At 34.6% G+C, this 27,233-nt stretch overlaps 1 protein-coding gene and 1 long non-coding RNA gene across 5 annotated transcripts in view; one reads left to right on the forward strand and one right to left on the reverse strand.

Moving 5' to 3' along the window:
- Positions 1 to 17,215, forward strand: part of CDH12 (cadherin 12) — a 1,056,103-nt gene extending 1,038,888 nt beyond the window's left edge. For all 4 annotated transcript variants that reach the window (XM_045441358.1, XM_045441360.1, XM_045441352.1 and 1 more), the window contains 4 exons: positions 3,028 to 3,149; positions 7,950 to 8,067; positions 12,798 to 13,049; positions 15,817 to 17,215. In XM_045441358.1, coding sequence (XP_045297314.1) covers positions 3,028 to 3,149; positions 7,950 to 8,067; positions 12,798 to 13,049; positions 15,817 to 16,316 — 992 coding nt within the window. In that variant the 3' untranslated portion in view covers positions 16,317 to 17,215. The remainder of the gene's footprint in view (positions 1 to 3,027; positions 3,150 to 7,949; positions 8,068 to 12,797; positions 13,050 to 15,816) is intronic.
- LOC123578529 lies at positions 5,361 to 25,995 on the reverse strand. The gene is made up of 3 exons (XR_006702399.1): positions 25,837 to 25,995; positions 25,264 to 25,266; positions 5,361 to 5,405 (listed from the first exon to the last, which is right to left on the reverse strand). It is a non-coding gene; the product is annotated as an uncharacterized LOC123578529 (long non-coding RNA).
- Positions 25,996 to 27,233: the final 1,238 nt, after the last annotated feature.

Here is a 27,233-nt window from a genome sequence, read left to right on the forward strand (position 1 = left end):
TTCTGGACGATTTGGATTCCTTAAATTAACTAAATTTATATTTGAATTTCCTCACTAAGTATTCAGTGATAACGAGTTTCTACATGGCAAAATGTTGATAATCATGCTCATGCTAAATGGTGTCTAAACAAATTACATCATTGTTGTCCCAAATACAGATTAGCCGAGTCAGAAAAAATGGTCATGATTTCCTCAACACAATTTTCTGAATTATATGCATCAATGAAAAAACTCTGTATTACATTCTCTTGTACGTTCTCTTGTACATTCTCTTGTACAAAGTTCTGTGCTTACTTGAGTGCAGTAATTCTTGAACAGAGTTGTTACTGCTTCCCCAACTGGCATTTAAACACATAAGGTCACATTTTGAAACCTTAATGATGAAAGAATTTACAAATATACAATAGAGGAGATAATAATATAATGAAATCCATAAACCCATCACTCATTTTTGACAATATGAAGTGTCATTTTAGAGCTGTTCTATTTTTTTTCCTCAATCCTTATTTGGGCCTTTATTTTTTTAATTGCCACAATGATGACCGGTCACGTTTAATTTTAAGTAACTCCACAAATCCTGCAGGGCACAGGAAGATCTCACACAACAAATTGTATTAGCTAAATTACCAAAAGCATCTTTTTGAGAAATACTTTTAATAATATGATGTTACAATAGTGATTATATTTTTGTGACCTGTTTACTCATTAGGCAAATGTTAAAATTTATATTGCAGAAAGATAAATAATTTGAAATGACCAAAAGGGAATTTCTCATGGGTAAAAACTGGCTTAAATTATTTGAATACCATGCTTACACATTATAAAGGTAAATCTGCATTAAAAACACAATTGCACCAGAAGTCTCGTCCCTTTTGGAAGACAGTCCATCCTCACCCCAGCTTCCCAAAATAAAACTCTGGTCCTGGAAAAACAAAATAAAAATAACAGTTTCCTTTTTATATGGCCTCAGGACTTATACTTCGATACTTCACATGTAAAATGGAAAGTGGAGCATGATGTTTGTGTTGTATAGAAGTTGAATAGGTGAAGTTAGGCACATGAATTTACTAAACCAATCTGTAACATTAATTTCTTGTCTATTTTTTTTCAATAGCTAAATACATTTCAATTTTTTTTCTAATACACAGTATGTAACAGAGTTTAAGAGCACTAATTTGGAACTAGGAAACCTGGATTCAAACCCCATCCTGTTAGTTCCAACTTGTGATTTTTGCAGGAGTCACATCCCCTAACTGCTCCCCAGCATTCTGACACTATATGTATCACTATATACTGTGAACCCTAAAAGAGGTCATCTATGTAACATGTTTTAGAATATAGGTACACTGTAAGCATTACATAGTATTAGGCATTAATTCTGTTATTTTTTATAATCTCTAGCTTTTCTTAGGCACGTGAACCAAGTTTAACCAAATTGCTGACTTTTACCTACATACTATGCTATAGGAGTAATTAACACCAATAATAGATGTGGAATCAAATAACCTCCATGAAATTCTACTTGGTAATACAAGTAATGCAATTTACCAAAGGTGATCTAACATTTCGTGTAGCACCACCCCTTATTTAATATAACCTATGAAGTAGGGATTATTAGTATCTTGTGTTTTACATGAAGAAACTGAGTTGAAGGTAGATTAGGTAACTTGTGAAAACAACCAGACATTTTCTATCAAATAATATAATTCCCTCTGGCCAATATAAATTATTAATCATAGGTAATTTCTGCATCCTTCACCAAGATTACCGATACACCTTCTATAAATACATCCCATATTACAAAATGCACCATTCATCCTCTCTTTGTATTATCTGTGTCTGTGCTGGTACACGATGACAGATTTCACTGTGTCATGTGTGAATATGTGAACGTTTATTACGATGCTGTTTATAGCGCCTATTATTTTCTAATAAATTTTAGTACTGCAGGATCAACTTAGACTTGTCAGAATCACTTATGTATTGGGATCTTGTATGCTTCTTTAAAAAAATTCAGAAAGAGGTCTAAAAGAATACTAACATTATGAATCTTCAACAGCACTGCAATGAAGGATTTAACAGTCAGTAGGGAAGTCATGGTGCCATATACATGGTACTTGGATTCCCATAGTCCTGGGTTTGAATCTTAACCTCCCATAATCCTGCATGTGTGACTCTGGGCAAGGTCCTTCAACAATTTGCGGCAGTTTATCCATATGTGAAATTTAATAAGGTAAAACTTTATAACAAATAAGGTAAAAGGTGCATTGTTAGGCCTTACTAATTTAATTTTATCTAGTCTTCTTCAATAAATGACAGGAGGCAGATAATCTATCAGGGGCTGGAGCTACAACTTGTGATTGGATTTTGGCAGAAACTTTTTCAAAACAACATTTTTTTTTTATACTGAAGGAAGAAAATCTTGTTTATTCTTTCTTATCACCAGCAAGCAATTTTATGGTGTATACTAGCTTTCCATAATCTATGTCTTTTACTTCCTTAAAGCTGTATTTTAATTTTTACTTTTGAAAAGCCCTCTCTCCTTCATTCTTCTTGTAATTTATCATCCTTTTCAGGAAGAATCATTTTGAGAGAACTTTTTAAACATAGATGATCCTACTCAATAAAGTTTTAATTATACGGACACAACATAGAAAACATGTTTTATCCAGTGAAAATTATCACTACTGGTGAAGATTGGTTCTGTGAACTAACTCTTGTATGATGGCTACACGTTTGACAAAATACTAGCCAGATGGTTGACCTTATCTTTGGCGGTGAGTGAATTTCAGGGATGAACCCTGATACAGCTCACTCCTGGTGCTCTGAGAGCAAAGCACTGATAGCTTACTTATCCATCCTTTAATTGTTTATATTTGGCAAAACACCTCAAATTTTCCCATAAAGGAAGGATCCCTTAGAATCTATATAATGGCTGATTAAAAAAAAATTAAGACCATTTACTATAAAAACAATAACTGACCAGATTTTATAATTGTCTGTTTTTTTTTTTTATGTTTTCAATAGGTAACCCGTTATTAAGCAGCAAAGTCAACATATTGATTAATGTCTTAGATGTCAATGAGTTTCCTCCAGAAATATCTGTGCCATATGAGACAGCTGTGTGTGAAAATGCCAAACCGGGACAGGTAACTTATTAATATTGTTAACTAATAGCATATGAAGACTATATGCATGTGTTTCAGGTTATAAGCCCACACATGAATAGACACACACATACACACACACACACACACACACATACACACACAGAGAGATGTCTGTGTGTGTGTGTGTGTGTGTGTGTTTACATTAAAAAAAAACCCACAATGGATAGTAAATTCAAAAGTTAGGGTGATTTATGGATGTACAAGTAACACCACAAGAGATAAAGTGATGCTAGCTTAGTGAACATTCTTTGTATAACTAAAAAGCCTAGGATTGCAGATCTGCTCTGTTTTCCTTTCCTTTACTGTGGAATTTCTATGGACTCTGTGACTATAAAGAAGCAAACAAATTGAGAATGCATTCTTCCAGTGTTTCTTGCTTTGGTCACGTGCTTTATGAAGAGGTACAGAAAAGCTCTATAGCCCATTAAAAATTTAAGGCTTCTTTCTTTGGTGGCCTTGAGTAGAACATCTGGGTTACTGAAAATCTCTGAATTATATTTTCCTTATTAAGTCAATATTGTTCTGATTCTAGTGGGAGATCTCATGAGGGAGGACACCATAGTTAAAAAAGTTATATCAGGGGCGCCTGGGTGGCGCAGTCGGTTAAGCGTCCGACTTCAGCCAGGTCACCATCTCACGGTCCGTGAGTTCGAGCCCCGCGTCAGGCTCTGGGCTGATGGCTCAGAGCCTGGAGCCTGTTTCTGATTCTGTGTCTCCCTCTCTCTCTGCCCCTCCCCCGTTCATGCTCTGTCTCTCTCTGTCCCAAAAATAAATAAACGTTGAAAAAAAAATTAAAAAAAAAAGTTATATCAAAATCCTAGAGTTAATGTGAGTGGTGTTGGGTAGCCAGTTTTTGTTTCTATACTATTACAGATGAGTGGATAAGATAGCATACCATGTTATAATGTAATATGATGGTATGATATGACGTGATATGATATGATGAATCAAGAATGAGCAAATGATGAGAGTGTGTCATGAAATAATAATATGATTAACCCAATACTGTGCACCTAGGTCCAAAGGAAAAATAGATCAGTATGCTTGGTTTGCTTTCTATTTTAATCACCTTTAAATAGCATAACTATTCATTTAAATAAATTTGAAGTTTTAATTCTTACAGAAAAAAATTTATATTTCAAACAGTATCATTATTCAAAAAGATCATTCTTTAATCTTCAGTATTTGTTTCAATTTGAATGCATTAAACTGAGTTGTAGCAAATCTGTCCCATAATCCTAATCCTGTGATGTCCACTAGCTAGGTAGCTATTAAATTAAAATTAAATAAATTTAAAAATCAGTGTTGTCTTTCACACTAACCACATTTCATCTGCTCAATGGCTGTATGTGATGAGCGGCTACCATTTTTTTTCCATGTAGATATACAATATTTCCATCAATACTGAAACTTCTAGTGTCTTGTGTTGCTCTAATCCTTTCTCTGATAATTTGGAGAAAGTATTAATTTTATTACAGCATGACTTGTATAGTCAGATTTCCCATTTGATAAATTTGCATCCTTAACTTTGAATAGACACAGAAATGCAGAAAAAGGTTTAACCCTCTATCCCCTTAAATGTACCCACAAATTACATGGGATAAGCTCACCGCCTGCTTTAGTGTCTGAAATAGAAGCACCTGAATAAATGTTTAACAAATAATAAACTTATTTGTTTATTTGAGAATGTATTAAGAGGTTTTCTGAAATTCCACAATGTAGCAATTTCTCATTTTCCAGATCCCTTCACCCTCACCCCCATAACCAATCCTCTACTTTTTTAAAGATAATTAGGGATTTAATTCTTTTATACCAATCAGACTCTTGTAATGCACACAATGAAAGTCCTTCGGATATAGAATTCCATTCGGTGCTTCTCTGCTTGTCTAGTAAATGAGTTTAAAAAGTTGGGAATAGTAGAAATGACCTGAGGTAACTTGTTTTTCTTACATCTGGACAAAGTGGTAGGTAATCCGTGGGGTCCTTGGACGCTCTTTTTCTTTTTTTTTTTATTTTTTTTTAAATTTTTTTTTCAACGTTTATTTATTTTTGGGACAGAGAGAGACAGAGCATGAACGGGGGAGGGGCAGAGAGAGAGGGAGACACAGAATCGGAAACAGGCTCCAGGCTCTGAGCCATCAGCCCAGAGCCTGACGCGGGGCTCGAACTCAGGGACCGCGAGATCGTGACCTGGCTGAAGTCGGACGCTTAACCGACTGCGCCACCCAGGCGCCCCTGGACGCTCTTTTTCTAATAAACATCTGTTGGGCTTTCTACTGGGTCACATTTATGTACAAAGCACAACCCTGAAATATTACTAAGTTTTAAGGGAGTGTGGAATGTGAGCATTTTCTGCTTTTGACCCAGCCATCTTCCCATTGTCTAAGAATTATGCATAGGAACTGTCTATCTCTTCTGGCCTATAATTGAATATGTATGTATGCAAGTATGTATACATGTATATATGTGATATCTGGCAAGAGACAACAGGAAAAGAAAGGATGATACTATCTAAATCAACAATGGTGAATCACTGAAATGTGAGAGGTTTTTTACTTAGCGTAATGACTCCCAAGTGTCAATTCCGGATAAGTGCCAGTTTAAACCAAAATTTTCTTCTCTGTCTGCTGTTTGAAAGGACATTGCTTCATTCTAAAGTTATGTTCGTGATATTTTTTGGGGTTAAAGAACTTTAATTTAGTAAATTATTATGCTTGCTGATAGTAGTTAATGGCAAAACAAAACAAAACACCTGGCAAACCAATCCCTTAATAATTTACAGAACATTTATGGATGGGAACTATGATCTGATTAAGCATATGGATTTATGTGAAGGAAAGTTGAAGTTTTATAGAAGTGTGACCGATTTACACTGAACTAGAGACCTGGATTTCTCATGAGAAAATCAATTTGTTGGGGCGCCTGGGTGGCTCAGTCGGCTAAGCAGCCGACTTCACCTCGGGTCATGATCTCATGGTCTGTGAATTCGAGCCCCACATTGGGTGAGCACTATGCTGTCAGCTCAGAGCCTGGAGCCCGCTTCAGATTCTGTGTCTCCCTCTCTCTCTGCCCTTCTGCTCATGCTCTGTCTCTCTCTCTCTCCCTCAAAAAATAAACATTAAAAAAATTAAAAAATAAAGTAAGCCAATTTTTCAAATTACAAATTACCAATACTGCTTCAGGCACTAAATTTCCTAGTATGTATGCTTATGTGTGAATGTGTGTATGTGTATGTAAGCATACATGCACACAAATATATGGGGAGGTAGAACATAGTACTAAGACTGAGTTTTAACCATGAAATGAAAACAAAAAGTATCAAATAAATCACATGTTTAGGGGCCCCTGGGTGGCTCAGTCAGTGGGTTGTCCGACTTCGGCTCAGGTCATGACCTCACAACACGTGAGTTTGAGCCCCGCATCCCGCGTCGGGCTCTGTGCCGACAGCTCAGAGCCTGGAGCCTGCTTTGGATTCTGTGTCTCCCTCTCTTTGCCCCTTCCCAGTGCTCTCTCTCTCTCTCTCTGTCTTTCAAAAATAAATAAGCATTAAAAAATTAATTAAAAAAATAAATCACATGTTTAATGTCATTGTGCTAAGACACGACGTGTGCTTTGCCCACTGTGACCACAATGTAGTACTTGAAATGTAAGGTCTTCCTTTGGCAAATTGAAACTCAGTCTGAAAGAGTCATCACCTGAGCAGTCCTCTGCCCTCACCCTCTTCTACACACAATTCCTGAAATTCTTTCTGATGCAAAGCCATTGCATATGTTAATAAATAAAACCTCAAAGCTATTATAATTTGGTTATCTGTGTAGTGAATTATCAATTTCACAGTTTGGCTCTTAGAAGTTATTTTTAATCTCCAAATTCTTAAGGGCACTTTACTGAAGTGTCAGAATTTTAACTACCAGGCATACAACCTATGGGAGAGATTTAGGAAAAATTTTAAACACGATGGTTAGTGTTTACTTCCTAAAAACATTTTATGAGAATGCAATTAGCATTCTGGCCCGTTGGGGGGAAACAAATAAAAGAACAAAACCGGATATACATCCTTTGAATTTCTCTTTCTCAACATTTTATTTATTTATGAAAATAAAATTCATTCTCACAAACGTAACTATACTAAAATTTTGCTGTCGCAAGGGCTTTTAAATAATCAGCGATTTTCTTTCCAGTAAGCATTTTCGTATTTATGTTAGAAAGCATTTATTTTATTTAGTTTAAAATGCAAGCAAGTGCATTTTGATTTTATTTTGCTTATTAGTGAGAATTTTCAATGCTGTTAAGCTTTTTTTATTTTTATTTTAATTTTTGTTAACGTTTTATTTATTTTTGAGAGAGAGAGAGAGACAGCATGGACGGGGGAGGGGCAGAGAGAGAGGGAGACACAGAATCGGAAGCAGGCCCCAGGCTCTGAGCCATCAGCCCAGAGCCCGACGCGGGGCTTGAACTCACGGACCGTGAGGTCGTGACCTGAGGTGAAGTCGGACGCTTAACCGACTGAGCCACCCAGGCGCCCCAAGCTTTTTATTTATGCAGATATTGATTTGGAATTGGCCCAGACCCTATAATTGTACCTGCCATTACGAACTGTAAATGTTTAGATATTTGTTTATAAAAATTATTTGTAAATAATTGGTCCACCGATATGAATCTTAAAAATGTCATTTATCTCTCCTTGCATGCATCATTGAATAAACTTACTAGCCTGGGATGTTAAGTTCCCTTTGAAACTCATGACTGACTTCAAGTTTCATCTCAACTTTGTTTCAGATAATTCAGATAGTCAGCGCTGCAGACCGAGATCTTTCACCTGCTGGGCAGCAATTTTCCTTTAGATTATCACCTGAAGCTGCCGTCAAACCAAATTTTACAGTCCGTGACTTCAGAAGTAAGTTTAACCGCATAAAAACGTACCTCTTGCCATGTAACTTTGTAAAAGGGCGCAAAGGTAGCAACCCATGTTTTTCCTAGAAGCACTCAAGTTCATAAAATGTGGAAATCCATATATGAGAAATATGAAATTCTATGGCTAGCAGTAAATTAAATATTTAACCTATATAGATCGTATCTAATGAGGCAAATTGCTTCCATTTATAATGTGGACGGTCCCTTAATGAGTCAAGCCAAAATAGCCCATCTGGGAAATTGAATGCTTTCTATGTTTTAAACGTATCATTTGTTCCACATGCACATTACTTGTACAAACACATACGTAACTTCTTAGTAATTGGTTTGTTTGAATAATATACAGTACAGCACAGGTTAAGAATAAGGCTTTGTAACTAGAATGGCAGAAATTTTCATTCCCACTCCATCATGTCCTCAATGGCAGACTCTCAATATATGAAGTTATACTACATAATTTTAAACTCATAGTTGAAATAAATCAACCTCATAGTATTTTTTTTTTAATTTTAACGTTTTTATTTTTGAGACAGGGAGAGACAGAGCATGAACGGGGAGGGTCAGAGAGAGGGAGACACAGAGTCTGAAACAGGCTCCAGGCTCTGAACTGTCAGCACAGAGCCCGACGCAGGGCTCGAACTCAGGGACCGTGAGATCGTGACCTGAGCCGAAGTCGGACGCTTAACCTACTGAGCCACCCAGGCGCCCTCATAGTATTTATATTAAATAAAATAATACGTGCAAATCATTTAGCACAATACCCAAGATTATTTTAGTGATCACGTCTGCCATCAGTCTGCACTTCTGTGTCTACCACGGTCATCATCACCACTGCTTCTGCTCCTAATGGTATCACATCTGCTACTGTGACAGTCACTACAAAAATACAAAGGACACTGGATATATTACAGCTAAGTACTGGCCAGTTGTTCTTACATTATTAATTCTGTGACGGTGGACATTTTATCCCTTCTAAGTTTCTTTAGTTATGAAATAGGAATTAGAAACATCTGAGTTCATAATATTGGATGGTAAAAAGCTAGTTTCTTACTAAATTCTAGCTGATAAAACAAATGAACAGATTGTGATGAGATGATAATGATTGACAGAAGTCAAAGGATGTCTGAAAAAAATTTACTTGTCTGTAAATATTTAAAGAAAGAAATCAGACATTTTGTCATAGAAGGAAATTCAGTAGGGTTTTCTCCATCTAATAGTGTAGTGTGAGGAATGGCTATAAATGCAATAGGGTCCCAAATATGAAAGTCCTTATAAGTAGAGACACCACATATTTTATTATGAAAGCTAGAATACTTTGGAGAATAGACATGGACGATATTAGTGAGTTTAATTAGAACAGCTCACATAAAATAGGACTGCCCAACACAAACCAGAACATGTAGTCACCCTAACTAGAAGCCATTTAAAGACATTATAACTTTGGAAAGGTTTAGAAGAGCAAAATATGTTCAAATTTGCATTAGGAAGATCAGTTTGGTTGTAGTTTGAAAAAGACAACAGAAGGATATAGGATTACTTCTGATGCTATTGCAAGAGGGGGTGAAAGTGTGTTAGATTAAGGTAATGGCTCATGGAGATAGGTGGATAGAGATAGAAAGTTGTAGGGCTTGATGCTAGATTCCCTAAATTCTGGATGTGAATACAATGGACAAGAAGACTAATCAGACCTCCAGATCCCTGGCTTGGGCAACAAAGTAGATGGACACATCATTCAGGGACATAAGCATTGACTATCTTCCCTATTGTATGGTTTTGGAGAATTAATATCTCATAACATGAATTAGATCATCTTGCCTCATAGCAATAGTGTTTTGTCACAGTCTGAATATTGTTTGCTATTTAAATATGGCATTTATTATATTCCCCCTTTTATCTGAACTTACATTTTAAGTGTAAGTGTAAGTCTTTAAAAACTGAATAGAAGCATTTTATTACCTCACATATTTACCTCACCTCCTCCCCCCCCCCCCAGGGGTAGACTATTTCAGTTCTACTCACGTTGAAAATTTCAATTCTACAATACAGTGGTATCAACCATAGCACCATGTTATAGTTACCATGGTATACCTTGTTATACCCATTCATCTTATAATTGAGATTTTGTATCTTTTTGCCCATGTTTCCCTATTCTCACCACCCCCAAGCCCTGGCAACCCCATTTGTGCTCTCTGTTTTTATGGGTTCCTTTTTGTTGTTGTCGTTCTTTTTTAGATTTCACCTCTAATGTCATGTGCAGTATTCATCTTTCTCTGCCTGGCTTATATCACTTAGCATAATGCCCTCCTGGTTCGTTCATGTTGTCACAAATGTCAATATTTCCTTCTTTCTTACAGTTGAATAAAACTTCTTTGTGTGCATATATATTAATAGTTATATGATACACATAAACTTTTTCTTTATCTGTTGTGCAGTAGAAACTATTTTAAGAGTGGAAATGAGGTTTAATGTCTTTTTTCCCATCATGAACAGCACAATGAATTGTATATGGTCACATATCAATAACAATAATGGGTTGAAAATTCAGTAATCCCCTTTTCTGGGGGAGTATGTTCCCAGACACCTAGTAGATTCCTGACACCGAACCACAGGTCGTACTGAACCCTGCATATACATGTCTTCTTCTATGCACAGATACCTATGAAAAAATTTAACTTATAAATTAGACACAGTAACAGCAGTAATGAAATAGAACAATTATAGCCATATGCTCACATAAAAGTTATGTGAATGTGATTTCTCTCTTTCTTAAAATACCTTGTGTTGTATTCATCCTTTTTCTTCTTGTGATGATGTAAGATGATAAAATGCTAAGACAATGAGATGGAATGAGGGGAAAGACAGGCATTGTGATATAGCAGTAGGCTACCTTTGACCTTTTGACCACACATCCGAAAGAGGATCATCTGCTTCCAGGCCTAGGTTGACTTTGGGCAACTGAAATCAGAGAAAGTGAACCCATGGATAATGGGGAGGAGGGAGAGGCTAAACATTAACAAACGGGTAGGGTACATTTTGATATAATGTGTTCAAGAATATCAAATCCATGGCTCCTCAAGTACACATGTATCAGCTTCTCCAACCTCCTATTCTTACGTTTTAAATTTTAATCCTGACTGTTCCTTTTCCTCAGCTTCAGGTATTCAACCAGTTGCTGAAGATTTCAATGTTAATTCAACTAGTCCACATTTCTTTGTTCCTACTCTCATCATCATTATCTGGCATTACTGAGTCTGGCTGGCCATGTTAGACATTTTGCATCTTGGTATTTTTTTTCTTTTTCAATTTAAAAAATATCCCTATGTAATAACCAAGTCATCTTCCCATGCAAAACAATCTTATCAAGTAACTTTTTCTCAACTTAGTGCTTCTAATGTAATGAATCTAGAGAATCTGCCTAAGTTTTAGTTGTTGAAATTAGAATATACAAATAGATGAATGAATATTACTGAGTTAGCAACATTATCTGACAAACCTGTATTTTAATGAGTACTATATTTTTCTAAAATTAGTTTCCATGATTCCAAAGTGGATATGATGTATGACTATAATAGGTTAAATATTAAAACATTTTTTAAAATAAATAGTAAGATATGTGTAGGAGTTACTTTAATAGACACAAATTTGAAATGGTGTTTTGAATAAAACCATATTTCCACTTGTGTGTGTAGAAACACAATAAATAAAGAACAAATACATGCAAAATAATACTTTCAATAGAAGTATTAACTGCATTTATATAAGATTTAAATTTTTATTGCCTTGGATTATTCTAAGTAAATATTGCTGTTTTTGATTTTGTCAGAATTAAAATGAATCATTTTTGTACTTATATTAAAATGGTGATTATTTATGTTTAAAATTTTTAATGAATCTTGATGTTTTTAACACATTTTTTTCTCTTTTTCCTATACCAACTAATATGCAAAAGTGAAAAATGTAGATACAGATATATACAGATATATTTTACCATATACATAGCTATATAGCACAGATTCAGATCCAGGGAAAATAATAAGTCAAATGGGAAATTGGTATTTGTTATATTTTAAATAATAGGTTCTTAGGTAAGGTATTTTACAGATTCATACTTTGTAATCTTTGCTCTTGTAGCATGTAAGAAAACACCCACAGTTGTATTTTTTTTTTCCTCAATGACATTTTGATGTTAAAAAATGAGTCAACACACCTCTTGCTTTGTAACCAGTTTCTATTCCTTCTGAATTGAAAATATAAATCTTGGGGCGCCTGGGTGGCGCAGTCAGTTGAGCGTCCGACTTCAGCCAGGTCACGATCTCGCGGTCCGTGAGTTCGAGCCCCGCGTCGGGCTCTGGGCTGATGGCTCAGAGCCTGGAGCCTGTTTCCGATTCTGTGTCTCCCTCTCTCTCTGCCCCTCCCCCGTTCATGCTCTGTCTCTCTCTGTCCCAAAAATAAATAAAAGTTGAAAAAAAATTAAAAAAAAAAAGAAAATATAAATCTTATACCAGAGAAGATTAATGTTTCTTCTTTTCCTAAGGATTATTTTGATTGCATTTGATTACATTTGGCAGCTCTTATAATAATAAAAGAAAGAATTAAAATATGGGTCTATTTTGCTGATGCAAGAAAGCTTCCTACCGTTTAACAGATAGCAACCTTTCAGATTTGAAGTGAAGCTTTTAGTAACCATCTTATCATTAATGTCATGTTTTGTAGACAACACAGCTGGAATTGAAACCCGAAGAAATGGATACAGCCGCAGGCAGCAAGAGTTGTATTTCCTCCCTGTTGTAATAGAAGACAGCAGTTATCCTGTGCAGAGCAGCACAAACACCATGACTATTCGAGTTTGTAGATGTGACTCTGATGGTACCATCCTGTCTTGTAATGTGGAAGCAATTTTTCTACCTGTAGGACTCAGCACTGGGGCTTTGATTGCAATCCTACTGTGCATTGTTATACTCTTAGGTTGGTTTCAATATTAATCCCATATTCTCTCTCTCTCTCTCTCTCTCTCTCTCTCTCAATCTCTCTTCCCTCTGCCTCTGTCTTCACAATTTAACATGTAAAATAGTTTTTCTTCATTGAGATGTCACATCTGGATAGAAGAAAGATTAACTACATTGAATTCTACTTTTTGTTAATATGAATTTTCTGTTTAAGACTCTATGTATATATAGCATTAAGAATAAACAAATAACATCATCAGAAACACAAGAGTACATTCAAGCCCTTGGGGATTCCAAGGAATAACAGTTTGTTGCACATGCCACAGTGAAATTTTCTATAACAGATATCTCATTTACAGCAGTGTTTTTATAATTCATCTTATATTCCAGTAATTATTGCTATCTAATGAGATAGTACATATCTTTAAAAATAAACTAGATGAACCATGGCTCTCCAATTCCCATTCAATAAAGGAAGAAAAGGGAAAAGACAAGAAAGAAATGAAAGAAAGTAAAAGCATTCCCAATTTTTTTTTTTCTGTTTAAACTGCCAGCCAAAAGCAGTTCTCATTCTGCTTTTTTCACAGCTCCACACATCAAAATTCTAACCACCCTCCCTAGAAAAGAACACACTAAAACATCCAGAAGCACTGCAAAGGAAAAGGATTGAAGTAACGTATTCTGTAACATCTCTGTGAGAATTAATATAAATCTACTTTAGGGGTTTCCGTCTTCCATCCATTCTGTTCAGCTGGCTCCATTCACTTATTAATTCACTGCCAGATTCACAAAACTAGAGAGACTTTTCTGTTTTGCCCGTCATTTCTTTAAGTTAAAATTGCAACAGAGGTACAGCTGGGCACTGTGGAATCCGTTTACATATGCTTCACAAATGTAGATACATACGTTTATCTTTAAGATAGAAAATTAAAAAAAAAAAAAAAAAAAACCCTAGGACGTAAAGCATGGAGTAAGGCATTATATGGCAGTTTTTGGAGAACATTCTCTAAGAAGCTCATGTCAGTTTGGAAGTTGAAGTTCTGGTCCAATTTGCGTGGTGTAGATACTAATTCACACAAGTAACATTGGTGTGTGGGAAAAGATTCAAAATAACATTCTCACACCTGAAATTGAACACCATCAGTTAGGTGCTTAACCTCAAATCAAGGGTTACTCTCTCATGCTTCTTTCTTTCAAGGAGCCACCGGAGTCTCAGAGTATTTCCATATCAACCTACCATGACTTGGCATGTTCTGGATGCTCATTTTTGGCCTGTTTGGCCCTTTTATAGTGTACTGTGTCATCTTGCTCTGCTCAGCATCATTTTGCCCCGCTGTCTGTTACTCATTCCTCCAAATAGTTTCTGAGTGTCCACAGTGCACTTGTCCCATTTTAGCACATAGATTTGCAAGTCCACAGCAGTGAATGTTGACATTTCTAGTTCTGTCATGAAGAATTCTTAAAAACCCAACTCTTCTTGGACCTCTTTAACCAATCCCAAACTCCTTCAGATCTTCCTATTTATTCTGAGCCATTTTCTTATCTTTCCTGGGATGAGGGGAAGCACGAGTGTCCTGTGGTGTTTAGGGATCTTTTACGGGGCCCTCAGACACATCAGCTAGTAGTCCCCTTCTCAGCCATAGCAACTCCAAAGCCATTTTAGGTGTAGGCCTTCTCTGTGAGGTTTGCAGTTTCTGGCTCATTCCCCAGGTGAGCAATAGTCTTTTTTTCATTTTGGGACCTCCTTAAATCCTGGGAAGAGTGCAGAGTGCTAAACATCTCTTAGAGGCCCATCGTATAAAAGCCCTACCTGTATCTCCTTCCTCCTTCCAGTTGGTCAACCTTTAATTTGGGAAGAAGAGGGAATAAATGAGCTTTCCTCATCACGCAATCTCCTCTAATTTCTAATCTTTTGACAACAGTCTTCCAGACTCTACTGTAGGAAATCAAACATACTGTGACTTTCAATCTGTTACCCCTTCTGTGGAGGAGAGGGGGTTTTATGATGACCAAAGTTGAGCAGTGACTTTATGATTTGAATCTGTGCCCATTCGCTTCTAGAGGAACTAAACACTTACAATTTAGTGGTTGCTGGGCATCAGCCAGGAACAAAGAAAGATTTAAGTGAGAGCATATAAATTAAATATTTCAAAATTTTATCATGAATGAATGCAAACTGAACACTGGGAATTTGATTTAGAAAATGTCTCAATATGTTAGGTCACAGAATTGAAATAATTAGGAGTCTCAGTTGACACAGTTTATAAAACTAAGGCCCTTATATTCTGTACTCTTCCTTCCTTTCTCCTCTCCTTCCTTCCCTTCTTTCTTCTCTTTCTAAAATGTATCGCTTTGAAAAGTCATTTTTACAAGAAGATGTGGGTTTATTTCATTAGAAATGCAAGTAATGTTACAGCTAGGGAATCTAGCTATAAATAATATCTAAGTGTTACTTATGGGCAATAATATTCAAGTTTTATTATACCAATACTATACAGCTCTCTCTATGCTTAGAACGAGCATTCTTTCTTACAAAATTTTGTAACACACCCTTTTTAACTGCCACTAAAATACTGAAATATAGCACAAACTAAATATAAGACAGTCATTGCTTGATTTTGTGAATAATTTTGCTAAGGTTTCATGTTAGCTACAATTTGAAAATGAAGTTGAGCTTTACACGATGAACAGTGTAAACATAGATATGATCCTTCTTGATTATAATATGTTTACTTTGAAAATCATCAACTACATATTCTCAACTTGCAACTTTTGTCTTGTTCTAGCCATCGTTGTACTGTATGTAGCTCTGCGAAGGCAGAAGAAGAAAGACACTCTAATGACCTCGAAAGAAGACATCAGAGACAACGTTATCCATTATGATGACGAAGGAGGTGGGGAGGAGGACACCCAGGCTTTCGATATTGGTGCTCTGAGAAATCCGAAAGTGATTGAAGAAAACAAAATTCGCAGGGATATAAAACCAGACTCCCTCTGTTTACCTCGTCAGAGACCACCGGTGGAAGACAACACAGACATAAGGGATTTCATTAATCAAAGGCTGCAGGAAAATGACGTGGACCCAACTGCTCCACCGTACGATTCGTTGGCTACATATGCATATGAAGGAAATGGATCAGTAGCAGACTCCCTTAGCTCTATAGACTCTCTCACCACGGAAGCTGACCAGGACTACGACTATCTAGCAGACTGGGGACCCCGCTTTAAAGTCTTGGCAGACATGTTCGGTGAAGAAGAGAGTTATAACCCTGATAAAGTCACTTAGGGCAGAGGCGAAGGATAAAACACAACCAAATGGAGAAATTTAAGAAAAGGAAACACAAATAGAAATCACACACACATACACACACGCACACACACACATGCATGCACACATGTGCACACACACATACACACACATACACACACACCAGGCTTTATAGGAACACAGTCCTTTGATTACCTGGTTTCTAGCAAGTTGCTATATTTATCATATTGTCAGTTTTGTTTTACTCTGCAAACACAAGGTAAATCCTATTAAATGTACTCGCTTGGTTTTGTTTTGTTATTTTGGAAACACACTGAGACAAGCTCAGGCCTATTAAATACAATTTACTGACATGACAACATAGAACGAAGATAGCTATGTGGCATCACGGTGGAAGAGTGTTAGATTTTTCTTAATTCCACTAAAGTGCCTATTGAAACTCTTATCATTTAAAGTGGTGTCCAATGCACTCTGCTGTGATGGCATTACAGGATTCAGAGATACAGAGGACAGAAAACAAAGACACTGTCTTTATGTCAAGGAGCAATAGCAACACGCTGACTTCTAATTCCTTTTGAGGAAAAATGAAGAATACTTTCTGAACTCCATCTTCTTATAATTCAGAGGTTTTTTTTTTTTCTTTTTTAAACTGTATGCCAAAACACATTTGTTTTTCCTACCCTTTCAGAATATTGAAATAAATGCGATAATATCAAATTCAATATGTAAGTCCTGAATCTTAAAAACAATGTTTGATCTTCACATTAGTTCGTATTAAAGGTGATCAGCAAAATGTTACTTTTTTTCCAAAAAAAAAAAGACATTTTTAAAAAGGAAATTAAAGAAAAATCCCTCTTTATGAAGAGAGGCCTCAGGGCTGAAACCCCACATCAAAATAAACATTGGTTTTGTGTTAATACTGTGCTGGTGTGTGGAAGGTTCGTTTTAACAAATCACCAGATCATTAAAGTGTTCAGTCATAGATAAAATTTTAAGTTGCGCTTCTACGAAAATTATTAAGGAAGAAAGTGCCATTAATTCAAACATGGGAATAGAAATTCATTACAGAGCTTCTCAGAGTTTCTTACAAACTAGTGATTTTTTTTGATGAGCAAAGAAAATAAAATACATATCAAATGATACAGGATGGATTTATAGCGTGTCTAAAAATATTACATTTTATTAGACAAATAAAAAAATCAGGGATTTCAGAAAATTCAAACCAGTGACTAATTCCTAAGATGAACACAAATGCAGAATCAAGCAGTTGATTTATTTATTTAATCAACATGGATTTCAACTTTGTAAACATTGTTATTAATGCTCACAGTTGCTTCTTTATGTGATCATCTACAATAATTCCAATATAAATGATCCCATACAACTCTTCTTTAAAAAACTTTTACTTTTTAATTTGAGGCAGATTTCTGAGAGATGTTAGATTTTATAAGCATACAAGTACACTACACTCATATACTTTGCTTTCAAGTGAACTGTACCCTATCTAGAAATGCACTTAACAAAACAGATAACTCCGAAGTGATGATATATTTTCTTAACAGTATAATTATACAGGTGACTACTCAACTATTGAGACTATCTCTAGGAAAAAAAATAAAATTTGCTTATAAGATCCACCCTGAAAATGGGGTCAATATCTAGCTGTATTTATGAAATATTTATGAATGTATTTATATTATATTTGCAAAGTTGTAAAAGAATTCACACATGGGAAAAATGGGTAGAAATATGGATAGTATAGGCAAATTGTATTCAGTCCTATTCATTATTAAGTATTATTTCAAAAAATATGTAAGTGATAATCATGCAGTGGCAATTTGGTTCTTAGCATTTGCAGTTCACATACCTTCTTTGGTGCCACATAGTTGCACACTGTCCTTGTTTTCCATATCATGAACAATTGTTGAAACTCTTTTCGTCCTCCCAGCACCCAGATCTCACTTGTGTCTCAACTTTGGGAAATATATTTGAATATTCACATAGTGTAATAATTTGCAGCATAGAATGCTTTGGGAAACAGCTATGTAATTTTTTTTTTAAAGCTGGTGATGTCATAACCTTACTGGAAAAAAATGAAGGCAACTTCTGGGTTTGTCCTAGCAACATGATTTACTATGCAGTGATGCATGACCCCTTGAAGAAGGTTAATATGGAAGATCACTTCTGGCTGACAACATGATTCTTGTCAGGAATCATTGACGTTTGTATCTGGTTAGAGCATCTAACTGCCTCTGCAAGCGGTCATAGATAGAAAGCCATGATGGCACAAAGAAAACTTGGGAAGGACAGGTCATTTCAAACCACATGACTGAGATGCTAAGCAAATATGTGAAATTGGTGAGTCTTACTTTTATCAAACTAATAAGCGTTTGGCCATTACTTCTCTATTTTACTTTTGCTACACCACTGCAATAGTTTCTTAGGGCTGCCATGATGAAGTACCACAGACTGGGTCGCTTAAACAACAGAATTTTATTTCCTTGTGGTTCTGGAAGCTGGAAGTCCAAGAACTAGGTGTTGGAAAAGATTTCTTCTAAAAGCCTCACTCCTTGGCTTGTAAATTTTCTTTCTCCTTGGCTTGGCCATTTTCTGTGTCTTCATATGGTCTGCCCTCTGTGCTAATTCCTCTTCTTTGAAAGACACTGGTCATACTGAGCCCACTCACAGGGCCTCTTTTTACCTTAACTCTTAAATGCTCTGTCTCTAGATACAGTCATATCCTGAGGCACTGGTGATTAGGATTTCAAAATATCAATTTTAGGCAGACACAATTCAGCCCCTAATGGCCAATATATTTAAAAAATATATTTGATTTCCAGCAAATGAGCAAGCAAATGGGAAAAAATGATATAGAATGGAAATAATTTCAGGTACAGTAGGAAACCAGAGTGATATAGTGAAAAGAGGTCTTTTGGCGCTCATAAACTGGGATTATAATGGGTTATCTTTTAGACTAATCAATACTTATAATATCTTCCTTTTAATTTTTAATAAGCAGTCCCTGGCCTTCACTTAGGAATTAATCAATGTAAAAAAAAGCTTAGAATTTACATGGAGAATTTTGGCCATTAGTAATAATCATACATAACTTTTTAATTACATTACATGTTTACCTTTACAAAAAATATATATGTACATATTATATGTTACATCTGAATATAATATACATTTATTTTAAATGCAAACTTTGTGCTAAAAAAGTATTAGATCAACACATAAGAATGAAACTGTGCTATGCTAAATATAATTTAAAATTGCCCTGTACCAAATTCTATCACTAACTGGAAATGTACTATGGAGCAAACACCTTTGCCAACATGTTTTATTCTCTTTGTAAAATTTATCTGTTGCCCTTGGTGTTATCTAGGTTTCTTATGAAATTTCTTGGTACTTAAGTTCTAGCTACACTTATAGGAAGTCTATTAAATTGTTTACATATTGATTACATAAATTTTTGAGAATCATAAAAATCTTTAAGATAGAATGAACAAAAATCTTTGAACTATGGATTTGATTACTTACTTTGGCTTACCATGTACCACATCAGGAGAGCCAGGCAAACATTTCTTAAGACATAATGTCAAAATGCCTCAGCAAGACAATGGTAGAGGTGTGCATAGAAAGAGAGAGAAAAAAATATTGGAGCCCAGATCCTGAGACAGAGAAGGAAAACAAGTGACAGGAAGAAAAGGTTGGAAGGGTGTGTCAGCCTTTGTCTTTAAGAGGAGGACATTTTCAAAATCCTTGGAAAAGTTTTAGTAACTTAAGGTATTAAAATGGGAATTCTTTGGGCACCTGGGTCGCTTGGTTGAGTGACTGACTCTTGATTTTGGCTCAAGTCATGACCCCAGTGTAGTAGGGTTGATCCCTGCCATGGGCTCCGTGCTGAGCTTGGAGACTGCTTAAGATTCTCTTTCTCTTCCTCTGCTGCTTCCCAGCCCCTCTCAAAAATAAAATAAGGTAAAGTAAAATGGAAATTCTTAAGAGCAGGTGTAAAAATGCAAGCATATTTGAGGTGGGAACCAAAGTAAGACTAGGTGTGAAAAGAGTTACTAAGATGTCAGTAACATTAGTCTGCTTCCTAAGAAAAAAGAGTGGGAAGGAGATAGTTTTACAAACTCATGTTTGAAAATTTCTCTTGACTCCTCTGCTAATTCATAGTCTACCTAGCTACACAATTGTCATTTAGATTTTAAAAAATATTTTGAAGATGTGTTCTATCATATTCTGGCATCCAACCAAGCTGATGAAAAATAAGGGTAAATGTATCACTCCCTCATTTTATGCAATGTAAGTTTTTTCGTGATGATATTCAGATTTTTTTTTCTTTTCCTGTTTGTTATTAAATTTCACACCAACATGTCAAGGTGAGTCTTTTGTCATTCTCAAGACTAGACACCCAGAATGTTCTTTCAATATGGAGCCACAGATCCTTCAGTTTTTGGAGATTGTCTTGTATTCCTTCTCTGATGCATTCCTACCCTGTGTTTTTTTCTTGTTGACTCTTTGTGGGATGTTTAATAGTTGATTGGAGGCACTGGGCTTAAGAGTTAATTGCATTATTTTTTAACTATCACTTTCTATCTTATACTTTATCCCATTTTCATGATTATCTTTTCATCTTTGTCTTCCAGTTCTTTTTTTCCTTTTCTTTATTTTCGTCCTTCCAGTTCTATTGGTAAACTTTCTAGTGATTTTTTTTTTTTTTTTCTGATTTCAGCAGCTTGTTGCTGTGCTTTTCTGTTCTGTCTCTTTCCTGTTATTCTGCTCTTGTTTTTAGATAGTTTGTTTCTTTACTCTCTACAATAATGTTAATTTTACTACTTTCTACAGTTTTTTTGTAATTTTTTTCTCTGAAATATATGTATCAAATAGAGTAGGGAGAAAGAGAGACATAGACGGATATTTTAGTTTATTGTATTTTGATTCAGGTCTCATTCTAGTTTTTTGCCATATTTGATATGTCCAAGTCCTGACACATTTCAAGACTGTCATGAGAAGATAAGTTCTCAACTGTGCTACAACATTGGTTATCTAGTCTGCAATTTTATACTTAGTTTCATTCATCACCATTTCATTAGCCATCCAATAGTTTGCCCAAAATGCTGATCGGATAATAGACAATATGCCATTCTCTTTTATTGTGGCAATGCACACACACAAACATGCCCATAATTACATATGTGTAATCTAGAAATATTTTTTCTATAAATAGTATATATATATATATATTATTTATAAATATGTATTTCCTTATCTTTAAATTATTTAACCATTATAACTTTTTGTCTCAGTATGAAAGGATCTTACATACATAAATTCAATCAGTCATATTAACCAAAAACTTTGAAAAGACAACTGATCATTTTTTCCTCTTATATTCATTGTTATAAAACAGATTTAGTTTATATATGTACACATGCACACACATACACACAGAAACATATATGTAATTACGTGGTTGATAATTCCAATTTGCAGTTAGTTTTGGACCTCCACTTAATTCCTTTATTTAAGTCCCTTATATTTCTTAGTGTAATGGATTTTCATAAACAACCAGTCAGACTCACTACATTTCTGAAAATGACTTAATCTTTAATAGGAGTTTAATTGTATTTTTTAAATTGCACTTTAAAGAAATAGAAGGTAAGAGTGTCCAAACAACTTGTGCAAAACCAAAAGATAGTAACCTAATGGGTGCAAACCTCTTCAATCATGAAGTTTAAGTAAATCTACTCTTGGTTTCTATTCTGGGGTTCTTTCCACTGTTTTTCCAACTCCTATGCTGTTATATATTATATTTCATCGATAAATGTAATTAACACAAGTTTTTGGGAATTCTGGACCATATTGAAAATTATTACTGTACTTCCTTACAAAGGAGAAAGAACCTAGGCATCATTGATTCTCATGTCAATATCTTAAGAACCAGGGTTTTAAGACACAGTAGTATCCTACAATTCAGTAAAAATATTATACCATTGAAAATATTCATCTATCTTACCAAGAAACAATATATTTACAGCTATATCAATTTGCACTTATTTATGAACATCCACATTAAGGTCTGTGTACTATTCTGGCCTTAACTTTCCAAACTTTTTGATCCAATTATGTCTATTTTCCCTTCTTTTCACTTTTGTATACCTTAGTCCTTATTATCACTTAAATTTCCAATTTTAAATGCAAGTTACCTACGCCTCTTCCAATCCATCATCCAGTAAACATGGTATTTGCTTTGATTAAAAATTCCAATATGCTGTCCTTGAAAATTATCTGAGGCAATTAGCAGTCCTCCCTTTCTCCTCTGTCAACATTTTATTTTTATTTTTTATAAATTATTTAAGGTTTATTCAACTTTGAGAGAGAGAGAGAGACAGAGACAGAGACAGAGACAGAGACAGAGCGTGAGGGGTGGAAGGGCAGAAAGAGAGGGAGATACAGAATCCAAACAAGGCTCCAGACTCAGAGCTGTCGGCATGAGCCCAATGCAAGGCTTGAACCCTGGAACTGTGAGATCATGATCTGAGTAGAAGTCTGACGCTTAACAGACTGAACTACTCAGCGCACCTGCTGTGTCAGCATTAAAAAAAATATATATGATAACAATATCAGAAAGAGCTGCTAATAACTGAACATATACTCTACCAAAATACATGCTACAAACATTTAATGCTCACAGTAACTTCATGAGTTATTATTATCTTTATTTTACATGAATGTAAACTAAGCTTAGATTTTTATATTTTATATAAATTATATATATATAAATATTTGTTCTATTATATTGATCTGTTCACACTATATATTCATAATCCTCATTTCTAATTCTCTTAACCTCTTCCTGATAAACTCTTTCATTACATCACTATTTTACTGTTGAAATAACCTTTTTACAAAATAAACTTCTAAAATTACCGAGGCAGGAAGTACCTGGGTGGCCCTGTCGGTTAGAGCCTGGAGCCTGCTTTGGATTCTGTGTCTCCCTCTCTCCCTGTCTCTGCCCCATTCATGCTGTGTCTTCCTGTCTCTCTGTCCTCAAAATTAAAACATTAGTTTTAATGATAAAATAAAATATAATCACTAAGGCCGTACAGAAATCTCCCATGTACTCCACACCCAACCATACTAATAACATCTTATATTAGTTTGGTGTATTTGTCATAATTAGTGATAATATTCACACCTTTTTATTGAAGTTCACACTTTAAGAGTTTTAAATTTTTGCCTAATGTACTTTTTCCTTTCCAGGATCCCATATTCCATCGCACATTACATGTAGTTATCAGGTCTCTTTAGGTTTTTCCTGGCTATGATAGTTTCTCAGACTTTTTCTTGTTTTGTTTTGTTTTTAATAAGTTTGAAGTCTTGAGAATTACTGGTCAGGCATTTTGTAGAATATTCCTCAATTGGTCTTTGTCTGATATTTTTCCCTCATGATTGGACTGGTTACATGAGTTGAGAGGAAAACCACAGAGGTAAAGTTCCACTCTCATCGCATCATATCAAAAGAACACAGTATCAAAATGATTTACTACTGTTCATTTTAACCTCAATCACCTGTCTGAGGTGGTTTGTCAATTTCTTCAGTTTAAATTATTCATTTTTTCCCAAATCCCATATTATACTCCTTGGAAGGAGGTCACTGTGTGCAGCCCACAGTTAAGAAAGTGCAAAGTTCTGCTCCACGTTTTGAGGGGGAAATTATCCACATAAAATATTTGGAGTTTTTCTGCATGGGATATTTGTGTGTCCTTCATTTATTTGTTTCACTAGCAATACATAGGTGGATATAATGCTTTGGTTCATATTCCCACACTACTTTATTTATAAAACGATTTCAGTTAGTGTCTGTGCCATTTATAAATCCTTATTACTGCTTACTTTTTGTTTTGGTTTATTTGTTTGTTTGTATGTCTTGAACACTTTCTTACTTTTTACCACTACAAACTTCAGGCTCATCTTGTATATTTCTAGCCCTTGATCTAGAATCAGCCTTTGCTCCAAAAACCTTGCTTCCTTTTGTTGCAAAATTATATTGCAGTCAAAGATGTGGATGTTAAGTTGCTCCTTGCTGCAGATGTGGATGTTAAGTTGCTCCTTGTGTGTGTGTGTGTATATATATATATATATATATACACATATACATATATATGTATATAGCCCTTATATATAGCCTATATGTATGCATATAAATAGCCTTCTCTCTCACTTATATGTAACTTCTTATTCCAGCACTGAAAAACGTGCTTTCCAACATTTGCTATTTATTTACTTAAGTGTTCAATTCCAATACATAGGTATAGTTTGCCAGAATTGATAACCCATATTCTTGGTTATTAAAACAGCATATTAGAGTTGTTTTACCTTTAGTCTTGTAGACCCTACTCATTTCCAGGGTGACTTGGGTCCCAACCTTTTCACCCCTACTATGTTCAGTAAGTTTATTCTATCCATTTGTTAAACAGATGATTTTGTCACACTCTTCATTCAATCTTTGGATCCTCTGTCTAAAACTATTTTGAAATTTTTCATATATTAAGGTTTATTTTTGCTGTAAAGTTCTATAGATTTTGACAAATACATGGTCTTTTGTATTCACCATTACAAGCCCATATAAAATAGCTTCACAAATTAAAAAAAAAAATCCCCTGTGCTTCTAAATACTTAACAGCTTCCTCCCTGCCTCCTGGAAGCCACTGATATGCATACTGTCTTTATAGTTTTGCCTTTCCCAGACTATCACATAAATGTAATCATGCAATGTATAGCCTTTTCACACTGAGTTTTTCACTTAGCAACATGGAGTTAAGGCCTATCCCTGTCTTTGTGTAATATATATATATATATATATATATATATATACACATATATATAATAGCTCATTTCCTTTTGTCTCTGAATATCATTCCATTTTATGGATGTACCACACTTTATCTATTACCTACTGAGAGACATCTTGGTTGCCTCAAGTTTTTTTTTTTGCAATTATGAACAAAGCTGCTATAAATATTTGTGTACAGGTTTTTGTATGAACATAAATTTTTCAAATCACTTGGGTAAATACCTAGGAGTTCAATTGTTGGGTTGCATAGTAAACGATATGCTTTTGAAAGAAGCTGCCAGAGTCTTTTCCAAAGAAGATATGCTATTTTGCATTTCCCCCAGCAATGAATGAAATCTTCCCTGCTATTCATTCCTAACAATACTAGTATTTAGATTTTAGCAATTCAATGCAGTGGTATCACATTTTTTAAATTTACATTTCCTAATGACAAATTATGTTTAGCATCTCTTTGTATCTTTATATGCCATCCAAATCATTGGTCTTTTTTGGTAGGGTGTTTATTCTATTTTTTTTTTTTTTTTGTCTAAATTTTTCATTGTTTCTATTTCTTTTCTTAGTGTTTGTTTTTAAGAGATCTTTGTGTATTTTGGATACAAATCCCTTATGAAATATACAAATATTTCTCCTAGTCTGTGGCTGGCTTTTTAATTCTCTTAAAATGTCTTTTACAGAGCACATTTAATTTTAATAAAGTCTAATTCATTAATTTTTTCTTTCATGGGTGATGCTTTTGTCATCATATTCCAATGTCATCACCAAACCCAAGATCGCTTAGATTTTCTCTTATGTTTCCTTTAAAAAGTTTAATTATTCTGCATTTTAATATTAGGTCTATAGTCGATTTTGAATAAATTTTCATAAAAGCTAGATTGTGTGTGTTAAATATATATATATATATATATATATATATATATATATGCTATATTTAGAATATAGACTTTCAGTTGTTCCAGCACACCTTGTTAAAAAGTCTATTCTCCAATGAACTGTGTTCACCCTTTGTCATAAATTAGATAATTGTATTTGTGTGGGTATGATTACGGATTCTCTTTTCAGTTTCATTGATCTCTGTGTATACTTTTGCAAAATTAAGCTTATTTGATGACTATTACTTAATGTAAGTCTTGAAATCTTGGGGATGTGAGTATTCCAATTCTGTTCTTCAGTGTTTACTATTCTAAGTTTTTTCCTCCTTCTATGAACTTTAGAGCCAGTTTGTTTGTATCTACATCTAGCTTGCTGCGATTTTGATAGAAATTGCATAGAATCCATAGATCAAATTGGAAGAATTAACATCTTAACAATATTCAGTCTTCCAATCCATGACACAGAATTTCTCTCTTTTAATTTAGATGTTCTTTGAGTTTTTCATAATGTTTTTGCAGTTTTCTGCATACGTTTCTTGTACATAATTTATTAGTTTATATCTAAATATTTATTTTCTGTGTTTTATAACTAGCACTTTTTAAAATTTAAAAGTCTCAATGTTGCAGATATATAGGAAAGTAATTGAATTTTGTTTAAATTGAATGTGTATTCTGTAACCTTGCGATATTTGCTTATTACTTCAGGAGTTTTTTCGTAGACGATATGGATTTTATACATAGACATGTCATATTCCAATAAAGGAATTTTTATTTCTTCCTTTCCAATCAATATATTTTTTATTTATTTTTATTATTTTATCTGCTAAGCACGTCACTGTGATGTTGAACAACAATGGTGACAACAGACATTCTTCCCATGTTTCTGAACTTAGGGGTGTGTAACCATTGTGTAATGCCAGATAAGTATTTTTTAAAGATTTTTTTTTATCAAGTTGGGAATATTTCTTTTCATTCATGTTTGCTGAGATTTCATTTCATTTCATTTTATTTTATTATTTTATTTAATTAATTAATTTATTTATTTTATTTGTTTCAAGTTCTTATTTAAATTCTAGTTAACATATAGAGTAATATTGGTTTCAGGAGTAGAATTTAGTGATTCATCACTTACATATAACACCGTTGCTCATCCCAACAAGTGTGCTCCTTTAATGCCCATCACACATTTAGCCCACCCCC

Source organism: Leopardus geoffroyi, chromosome A1 (assembly GCF_018350155.1).
Source record: "Leopardus geoffroyi isolate Oge1 chromosome A1, O.geoffroyi_Oge1_pat1.0, whole genome shotgun sequence".
NCBI classification, from domain to species: domain Eukaryota; kingdom Metazoa; phylum Chordata; class Mammalia; order Carnivora; family Felidae; genus Leopardus; species Leopardus geoffroyi.